Source organism: Cydia amplana, chromosome 6 (assembly GCF_948474715.1).
Source record: "Cydia amplana chromosome 6, ilCydAmpl1.1, whole genome shotgun sequence".
In the NCBI taxonomy this organism is placed as follows: Eukaryota; Metazoa; Arthropoda; class Insecta; order Lepidoptera; family Tortricidae; genus Cydia; species Cydia amplana.
In genome coordinates, this window is record NC_086074.1 from 18,728,074 (window position 1) to 18,738,092 (window position 10,019).

General features: G+C 36.4%; 1 protein-coding gene across 2 annotated transcripts; it reads right to left on the bottom strand.

Annotated features, from left to right (window-relative positions):
• Positions 1 to 2,357: 2,357 nt before the first annotated feature.
• LOC134649283 (sugar transporter SWEET1) lies at positions 2,358 to 9,616 on the bottom strand. 2 transcript variants are annotated; one of them, XM_063504010.1, is made up of 7 exons: positions 9,483 to 9,616; positions 6,255 to 6,419; positions 6,012 to 6,024; positions 4,529 to 4,652; positions 3,776 to 3,931; positions 3,211 to 3,330; positions 2,360 to 2,541 (listed from the first exon to the last, which is right to left on the bottom strand). In XM_063504010.1, exons 2-7 carry the CDS (start codon positions 6,409 to 6,411, stop codon positions 2,431 to 2,433), a joined length of 681 nt encoding a protein of 226 aa, XP_063360080.1. In that variant the 5' UTR covers positions 6,412 to 6,419; positions 9,483 to 9,616; the 3' UTR covers positions 2,360 to 2,430. The 2 variants fall into 2 exon arrangements, with proteins under 2 accessions (XP_063360079.1, XP_063360080.1); XM_063504009.1 differs by lacking the exon at positions 6,012 to 6,024 and having other exon boundaries at positions 2,358 to 2,541; positions 6,242 to 6,419.
• Between the last annotated feature and the right edge of the window lie 403 nt (positions 9,617 to 10,019).

Sequence of the window (10,019 nt, forward strand, 5' to 3'; positions counted from 1 at the left end):
CATTCAGTTCGTGATGTCGGAATCGTTATCTGTCTCTCAATCGCTCTTGCATATACGAGCTATAGAAAGTAGAATAATTAATTTTTCGATGTTGGCGGTAGGTAGGCCCTCAGGCCATACAGTGCGAAACGTCCGTATAAAAGCACAAGTGTTCAATGACTAGTAATGTAATACCTTTAAACGAGCAATTCTTGTACCTACTAATAAGACAAACATTTATATTAAAACTAATAATTTATTGATTCAATCGACATGTACATATAACACAAAAAATTGTACAATTTTTCACAGCAATGGGTATACGATATTAAGGAAACAAATCACAGATCACAAACGGGATTTAAAAAAGGTTAAGTAAAATACATTAGGAATATACAATAATCTTTTAATATGTCACTAGGAAAATATGAAGTAAAATTCTAATTCAACGCTAAAACTAACCATGTAGTCAAATGCGTTTAAAATATTTAACAAATCTGATTTGTTCTTACAAAATATATAACGGAATGTTTGCTTACAAGCTACTTACAAAATAGTAAAGTGAGCTTTAAACGTGGCTAAATTTAGTATGCTAAAATTAGACAGTCTTACCGTCTATAAATATGTATGTCATGACTATAGGTACATGCTAAATGCCTTTGTGTCTTTTTCATTTAGCAAGCTAAATTTAGCCACCTCAAATAAGGCTTTTTATTTATTATTATATCTATTCTGTTACATATTTCATTCACAACCATACCAGCAAACCTAATGTTCTCTGAAAATATACTCTCATAGAGGAATCCTTACCATATGTTTTATTTCCGTTCACTGTTACCATACAAGTACAACAATACTTAATTTACGAAAGGAAGAACTCATACAATATTTCAACATGGTAATAATTTCTTCTGTACATTAACGAAAAAAATTATTCAATTGTAGATACACCTTATTGGAAGTTAACAAGATCTACGAATGGACAAACTAGTTATTGTTAGTACAAAAAATAAAGCAGCAAAAGCCGTGGTTTTCTGCTTGTAGAAATAGGTAGCTCGCGAAATGGCGGATGAAACGAAATTCTCAATGGGAGGAATTCTTAATAGGCATTATAATTTAAATACAAGTTCTTTGTTATGCCAAAGATATTTCGGGAAGGTTCCTAGTGTGACAGGATTACATTTAGTTTCAAACTGGTATTCTTCTCATTAGATATCATGATTTATTAGCGCTGATCACGACAAACCTTGACGTCTTTCGGAAAGATTGGCCTAATATTGCCATAGACCGGGATGTGTGGAAGAATGAGAATCCTTTGCCCAGCACTGGGACACAATAGGCTAATAAATAAATAAAGACAGAGTTGAAAGGAAATTGAAGTGTATTGTAAAAACAAACAATACAATCAGAACACATTGTGAAATAAATAAAAATTAAAAAGATATTTTGTAAAATATCGTAAATGAAGTCCGGATATATTGTTTACTTTATATCTAGACACATTTTCCTATAACAAAGATAAAAATAATGATTTGATTAATGTATTAAATGTAAAGAATTCAGATAAAAATTGTAATTTCAATAGATTTTATCATGTCACGCGCTCCGCAATTGGTTTGCCATTTAGGGTTCTAGGTAAATTGGTTGTTCAATACTTGCGCTATAAATGTCCAGTTTAGCTAGAACCCTAAATGGCTCAACAATCGCGGAGCGTGACTGTACAGTCGCATGTTTTAATTTATGACCCATTTTTGTACCTTGACACAGTGAAAGTCGCTAGAGACCTCATGCTATTGTCACTGTGACAAGGTACAAAAATGGGTCATAAATTAAAACATGCGACTGTACATATACAAAACTCTATGGAAAAAAAATAAAAAAATATTTTTAATTGTAACATTCTTCCAAAACTATATAAACTCTCTACATTTGTTTTATGTTAACATAGAAAAATGCATTATATACAGCATGAAATATTCTCATAAAACTAGATCATTTAAAATAGATTTAAAAATGCTGCCTAACACATAGTTATACTCTTAAAGATCTACATATAAGGCTTTCTTTAGAAGATCGACATGGCTAATATAGCATGTTAACGTTAAATAAGCTGTCCAATTACTATGACTTTTGTATTTAACATGGTAAAATTAGCCATGACTAATGCGGTATCTAGTTTCCTTAATCCACATTCAAACCGATTGTTGCATTTTTAACTAAGAAGCTATGGATGTAAGGTGTATTTTGGCTTGACATGTTATATTTTAATTCTCTTAGTTTAAACTCACACCAATTGTTGCACTTTCACTACTTGCTTGACACGTTCTATTTTAGTTGCTTTAACCTTCTATTTATGTTTCCTTTCTAAACGCACAGCATTGCACTTTCAACTAAGCCGCTATAGAAATAAGGTGTATATTTGCTTAACGTACCTAATACAATTGACTAGTTTTAGTCGGCTTTCTTCGCCTTGGCCTTGGCGGCCGCTTTGGGCTTCGCCGGGTAGATCGCGAAGAGGGCCAGCTGTGCCGAGCACAGCACCAACGCGACTGAGTTTTGGAGCTGAAACAAACGCACTAGAAGTGGCTAAACGCGCAAGATGTTCATAATGATCTAAACACGACACACAGTTGGTCAAACCAATTTGTCAGTAAATAGGTACAAAAAAACTATACTCATCCTTTTCTTTTGGGTGCTAGTACTAGTATAAGACTAGGATAGTATGATTCTTTCGTTCTGTTTGAAATGAGACAGCCCTTTGACACACTATAGACAACATTTTGGACACGTCGCCCGTTTTTAACCAATTTGCTGCTGACTGTATCTAAGAGCCCCTTACTCATGAACGCGCTACAAGTCTCAATCAGCTACTAATCGTTTGTCTTAATCTGTCATTTAGACTTATGTATTTGTAAGAAAGGGATAAAATATAAATTATAATAACTATTTGATATTTAACCTCGTAAGACCCACCATAAAGTTTTCAGATTTTTTATTTGAACTCTATTCTATAAGTAAATTAGAACGAATTTCGTTTGTTTTAAAAAGCAATGATCAAAAGAAATGCTACTTTACTTGGTTCATGAAAGGTTCAAATTAGATTGCACGAATATGTACATTATAATGTACATTTAGTCTCAGGAGGTTAATGAAAGGTAGATCCACTGTGCTCTTGGCAATGCATATTGAACTTTCTGATAAGAGACGTAAAGTGTATAGTTGTATACTTACGACGAGGAAGTTGTTCTTAAGAATGATGCCGTATAACAACCACATGAAGGTGACAACGGTACCAGAGAGGATCATGGGGAAAGGTAGACCCTCAGTGCTCTGCCTGGCGATGATGTCTTTCTGCAATGGATAACATTGATTTGATTAAAGTTTAATTTTAGTACTATAGTTGGTCAAACCAATTTGGCAGTAAATAAGAACCATAAAAACTTCTTTTGGGTGCTAGTACTAGTGTAAAACAAAGATAGTATGATTATCTCTGTCTATGTTTGAAATGAGACAGTCCTTTGATAAACTATAGTTTATTTTTTGATACAGAGTAAATTTTGAATAGTTTTTGCATGTCAACGGTTTTGTGATATTTCCAACAGGATTATATTCGCATTACATTAAAATAAGTTTTATATTAACAGAAAATCTTCTTCTGGAATGTATTAAATCATGGTCATAAATGTACTTATTCATATTGAAGAAATATACCATTTGAGCGCAGCTGACTACGCCAGCGGTGATATCCCTATGGATTTAAATCCAACTATGTTTTAACCTGCAAAACAACACTTACCAGCCCGAAAAGCGGTGACGCAATCAGGTAGAACATGAAAGCAGTCAGGATTGTCCCGAGTCGGTTCTCGACAACGGCTGGATCTGCCATTTGAGCGTAGCTGACCACTCCAGCGGTGAACGCGCCCCATAGACCGAGCTCGAACCACGCTTTAACCTATAACAAAAAACAGGTTAATGTAAATCAGTATATTCAGTATATATGTACCTATAATTATTATAAGCCTGATATAATTCTAAACTTATCATTTCAGCAATATGACGGATTGTACAGACTAGAGTCCGTGCGGAAAGGGAAGAGTCGTGGAATGTATGGGGCCCAATACATTCCACGATTCTTCTCTTTCCGAACAGACTCTATCCTCCAAGGCCCAGCCATACAAAGGAAACTTCCAAAATTTGCCACTGAAATTTAAACCTAACTTGTAGGAAATAGAGTTGATTTTACGTTGTTTGAAAATTGAACGAAACAAAGCAAATGCGACTCTGTTCCAATTGAACATGGTTTAAATTACATCGAACAGAATAGGTAGGTACTATAGGTCCTACCTTGGGCCTTAGGAGGCTGTATATTTCATTGCATTGTCAAAATTTGACATTGACTATCAATTTTTACATTTATGCCATGGCCTACGCTAACCCACTACCGGGGAGCTTAATAGCTATATAGTTCAACAGTTTTTCTTTTTTTTTCTTAAAGTAAATTATAAAATCATCAGCAGACATAAGATGGTCATCTGTCTGTCTCACATACCTTCTCTTTCGTGTAGCAGAAGTAGATGGACAAGTAGACGATGCTCAGCGCTATACCGAAGAAGTTGACTCGGATCATCGTATCGTCGCGCAGAATGAAGCCGTACTGCAAGTTCAGTACTCCCCTGTTAAGGAAAATTCTACGGTCACCTTGATTAATTATTAGAGCTAGAATTGTGTACAAAATGTTTTAATGCGCTGGATGTAGGGTTGCCAGATGGTCGGGATTCGGCGGGATTCTCCCGATTTTTAGCATGTGTTCCCGATTCCCTACAAAGTGAAAATTGTCCCGAAAAACAGCTTCACGTTATAAAACAATAATTTCAAGTTCCGAACTGTCGTCGAGCGAGCAAGCGAGCCGCGTCTAGCCCGTCAGCGCGCGCGCGCGGGGCGCGCGTGGCGAGATTGGGCAGAGCAGCTGACGTAGTGCCAATAATGTAAAAATATCGTTGTTTTTAATACAATTAATTTAATTTGAATGGTTTTTTTTTTCCCGACTTAAGGCCCAAAATCCCGAAAAATTGATTTTTTTTCCCGATAATAGCGCCTTTCGATCTGGCAACCCTAGCTGGATGCCAGCCCTTTAAGCCAAATTTCATAAAAAAAGGGGCAAGCTATGATGGCGCCATCTATTCAAACGTTTGACAGTGGCCTGTTAAATACCAATTGCGGTGAATATTTCCATTAAGGTCAGGTGAGTATTTCCATTAAGGTCAGGTCAGTTGGGAAAGACCGTCTTGTCCATTGTATGGCCGGGCTTTATATAGGATAGAAAAGACTGGTAAATAACTATAGCCTGTGCGAAAGAGAAGAGTCGTGGAATATATGGGAACCAATACATTCTACGACTCTTCTGGCCCAAGAAGTATGGGATTTAAGAATGGCGATGTTGGCGATATCGCCCCAGCCCATATACGTTACAGACGGGCTATAAATCATTTTGTATCGCCTGATTGGCTACGGCCTTGGCCGACAAATACATTTATAGACATTATTATGTACGATAAGGTCGAGCTTCCGGTTATTTACACACCTTTCGACTAGATATTTATTATATAACATTAATATACAACAGAAACCGCTAATACGATCATTTTTAACACGGGCCTAATGCAAAATTACAGTTTTAATGTTAAATTTTTAATTTTTATCAAGGGCAAGTGCCATAAAAAAATCACACGGAAATTGGAGGCCTCTCGCACCAGAGGGGTAATAAGTGCGTTGCCGGTATTTATGATTGGAGTACGCTCTTTTCTTAGAGGTTTGAAGGTTGTAGGTTGTTCACAAATACCGCGGGCGTGAGCTCATTTCACAGTTTAGCTGTGTGGCAGGAAGTTTCTGGAGAAACGCACAGTTCAGGACTGCCAACCATCTAAGTAGTGAAGATGGAAGTGTTGTCGCGTCGAGCGATGGCAGAAAGAAGCGGCAGGGGTTAATCCGAACAATTCCTCTGAGCACCACTAGTATTATAGTACTGTACTTACATGACTAGACCGCCTGCTAAGGGCATAAGCGGATCGCCCCTAGTGTACCCCTGCTTGTAGATGTCCCAGCATATGAGCCAATGAACCTCTGCCCTACGACCACACTATTCCGTTTACTACGTCTCCGACAAGCTACCCGACAAGTATATGTCGCCTCTACACATTGTCAATACCTCTTATTAGTAGCCCAGTCGGTGCAACTAAAGGAGTCTGCGCTTTATAAAACTTACATGACTAGACCACCCGAGAAGGGCATAAGCGGCACGCCCTTAGTGTCCCCCTGCTTATAGATGTCCCAGCACATGAATGAGCCCGAGAACATCTGCCCCATGGTGACCACGGCCGCGATCGTGCCGACGATCTCCTTGTACGGCTGCAGGACGTTCGAGAGAGCCTCCATCTTGAATTCTGAAGAAGAAAATTAGTTTCTGTATAATGATATTTTTTTAAATACAAGTAGGTACTTACGTATTAATTATCGTTGACTAAATATTATTAGTTTCGTGTGTGTGACAAATGTCACGTCAATGCTATTTGTAGACTGTCTGAACGCTATTAACTAAATAGGCTAAAATAGATGGCGCCATACTTAATTGTAACAAACTGCCCGAGCCTTCGAATCTCGCGAGCTATGTAAGCGATTGTAATGGCACAAAATGGCACAAAGCAAAATTATAACGTATTGCAACTGTCAAAAGGCTTCTTTTCAGAGTGGAGTTATTGTTTCAAGATTGAAAACAATCACATCCTTGCCTTGCCACAGTAAAAAGAGAGAGGTCAAATACGATAAGTCGAGTAAATGGTTTTTTTAAATTAGAGCTTTGCCGCTTTGCGTATAACGTAACATACCAGTTTGTAAATAGACCGACATGTTTTTATGTAGATACTGCCCTCAATCTGCGCTGTACTCCCTACAAATGAGTATAAACGAGTAACAAATTGAAATTGACACTTGTGCGTCACTCACACACCCACGAGTGACGTCACAGTTCGGAAACGTGCAGGTGATTGAGAAGGTCGTTTAGAGGTCGTAAAGGGAGGGCAATCTGCAGCAGCTCTTGGTGTTACTGTGGTACCATCGTCAACACTGTTAACTGACAATTCGTACACCTTATTGCAAAGGAATAGGGGACATCACTAATGGTCATTTAAGATTATTGCTGTTAGTATTGTACATACTTGAAAATAGAAGGCTCGCAATACTCCTACTTTGATGCGAGACTATCGTTACGTTGGCAGCCGCTTAACGATCCTATAATGGATCCATCACAAAAAAGTTTAAGAACCACTGGATTTTTAATGATGATGAACTTAGGTATTTACTGCCTGCCAAAGGGTATTTTTAAGTATTTAAACTTGTGGTTGAATGTGTCACCCACCTATGCAGTGTCACCACCCTCCTTTTAGCTAACGATCAAGGCTCGGAAAAACGCCCGTCATTTTGAAAACACTAGCCATAACGGTTAAAAAAAAAAAAATTGAAAACACTACTCTGTTTCGTACAAAACTAGACTTCTTTATACCAATGTCAACGATTTAATATGCCCCCATGACATCCGGGTCCGGATCCTAAATTATGATTTGTTTTCTTGATTACTAATTATCAATCAGTAATCAAATTTATTCAATATTCATAGAATAAAAACTATGGTTTTATTACAACTTGATTAGAATAACATACCTGTGTTGGTTGGCTCACAATAACTTATTAATTGCATAGTTTATTTTAAACTTTATTGCACAATTTGCACATAAAAAAAGTAAAAAGGGCGGACTTAATGCCTCATAGCATTCTCTATCAGTCAACCATCATTAATTTTTATATTGATCATAAAATTATTATAATTAATAGTCATTTATAAATAACAATTGAAAAACAATAATTTACTATAAAAAATCAAACTTCTTTGAAAAAAATTATCAAAATCGGACTACTCTGTAAAAAGTTATGCATGGTCATACATAAAAAAAAATATATATACAGGATGGATTTTCTTTTTGGGTCAGTGAGGGCAGCTACCAGTTCCCGTGCTGCTACGAGAAAACGGTCTTAGAAGACCTTCCCTAGATTTCAAATTAATGAAGATTGGCGTTTACAAATTTTGGAAAAAACATACAGGATGCGAGAAAAAGGTCATTTTTGACAAACTTTTTTTTTTATGCCAATCGATCCCATTCCTATTGAGGATCAAAAGCTTGTATGGAACCAACAAAAAATTCCGGCTAGAAAAGCCACAAATCGAGGAAAACAGTTCAGACAACACAAGACAAGACAAACAGTCAGAATATTATGGTCCTTAAATGTAACAGGACAGGACTGATTGGCCAGATAGAAAAATGTGAATTAAATTTCACGTGTTTTCCATAGTAAATGTATGGAAAAAGTTTTCTTTAATTTGTGGCTTTTTAGTACATTACCGTAAGTTGACACCAAAGAAACTATTGATTATGTATAGGAATGGAGTGGATTGGCATACAAAAATAGCATGTGAAAAATAAAAGTTTTCATTTTCATACAGATTGTATGGGAAAAGTTTTCCTCGATTTGTGGCTTTTCTAGCCGGAAAATTTTTTTTGGTTCCATACAAGCTTTTGATCCTCAATAGGAATGGGATCGATTGGCATCCAAAAAAAAGTTTGTCAAAAATGTCCTTTATCTCGCACCCTGTATGTTTTTTCCAAAATCTGTAAAAGTCAATCTTCATTAATTTAAAATCGAGGGAACCTCCTCTGTTTTCAAGAAAAGGTATATAATCCCAAGATTAAAATACTTAGGTGGTTACTTAGAAAAGTTACTATGGTAACACTCATCAGTAACTAAATGTTATGTTTATTTATTCTCATAAGATCTAGGGTAATATTAAATTTGTGCTTTTGTATTTGGAAATTGTAATACCTACATCACAAATTTAATCTGAACTTGAGTATGCGGGGTTTATCTATTTAATTTAATTATTATCTATTTATGAAGTTATCATGAGATAATTTCAAGGTCATCTTGATACTATTGAACTCATACAACAGAAAGACAATAGAATTAACAGTGCTATGTGCTATACACAAGTCAGGCAATGCAAATGTTCTTATGTAAATTATATTGCACATTTTTTATGTATGAAACCGAGCAACATCTAACAACGGTAATAATTGTGTAATTATACCTACAAGATAATAAAACACGAGTCATGACTAGCAATAGTGACATGGCAAAAAATACATTGTACCTAGGATTAGCAAAAAGCTACACTTCCACACTAAGTACTCAGTAACTTGAGTAATTTGACACTTGATAAGGTATGTTAACAGTAAGAGAGAGAGAGAGAGAAGAGATAAAAACAGTGGATAAAAATAATGCCAATAACTCATATATCTACAGGTCCTATACATTTATTTACTATGTATTTTGAATGTAGGTATTTTATTACACCACATTTCATTCATATCTCATATCAAACTGCAAAATATACTTACGCTATAAAACTCCTGGTTAACAGCACAGATTTCAATTAAATGATTTTATATACACTGCGTTTAACTGTTAAAAACCAAGATTTAGCTGCAGCACCGACTGCTAAAGCTATAACAATACAAATTAAATAAAAATTAAAAAAAATACTAGGCTATTACACCGACACAACCACACGACAAAAGTGACGTGAGAAAGTGACATGACATTATCACATTATGACATAATGACAGTAGTGACAGCCGAATCTGACAGCCAGCTGGAAAACGTCAAAGACACGTGGCCGAACCATTCATTCCATTCCGTTCTGTTGTTGTTTATGGACTTTGATTTTTAAAGCCATAACAGACTATCGCACCGCACCGCGACCTTGGAGCAGTTCTAGGAATAGCACACCACAATAGCACGTTCTGGCGTGGGCTTCCACACTATCGCACCGAACCGTCAAAATGGTGCGATCCTAGCCTACAGACTGCCGCACACGTGCGCCAGTTTTGCCAAGTGTCCCATATTTCCGTGTTTTTCAACGAATTTTTACAATG

Excerpts from the sequence above, each read along its gene's own strand:
- LOC134649283 (XM_063504009.1), bottom strand. The coding sequence starts at position 6,411 with ATGGAGGCTCTCTCGAACGTCCTGCAGCCGTACAAGGAGATCGTCGGC. Across the intron at positions 3,331-3,775 it reads CGTCACCGCTTTTCGGGCTG|AAAGACATCATCGCCAGGCA; the intron begins GTAAGTGTTGTT and ends TATCCATTGCAG. Across the intron at positions 2,542-3,210 it reads TTAAGAACAACTTCCTCGTC|CTCCAAAACTCAGTCGCGTT; the intron begins GTAAGTATACAA and ends CGTTTGTTTCAG.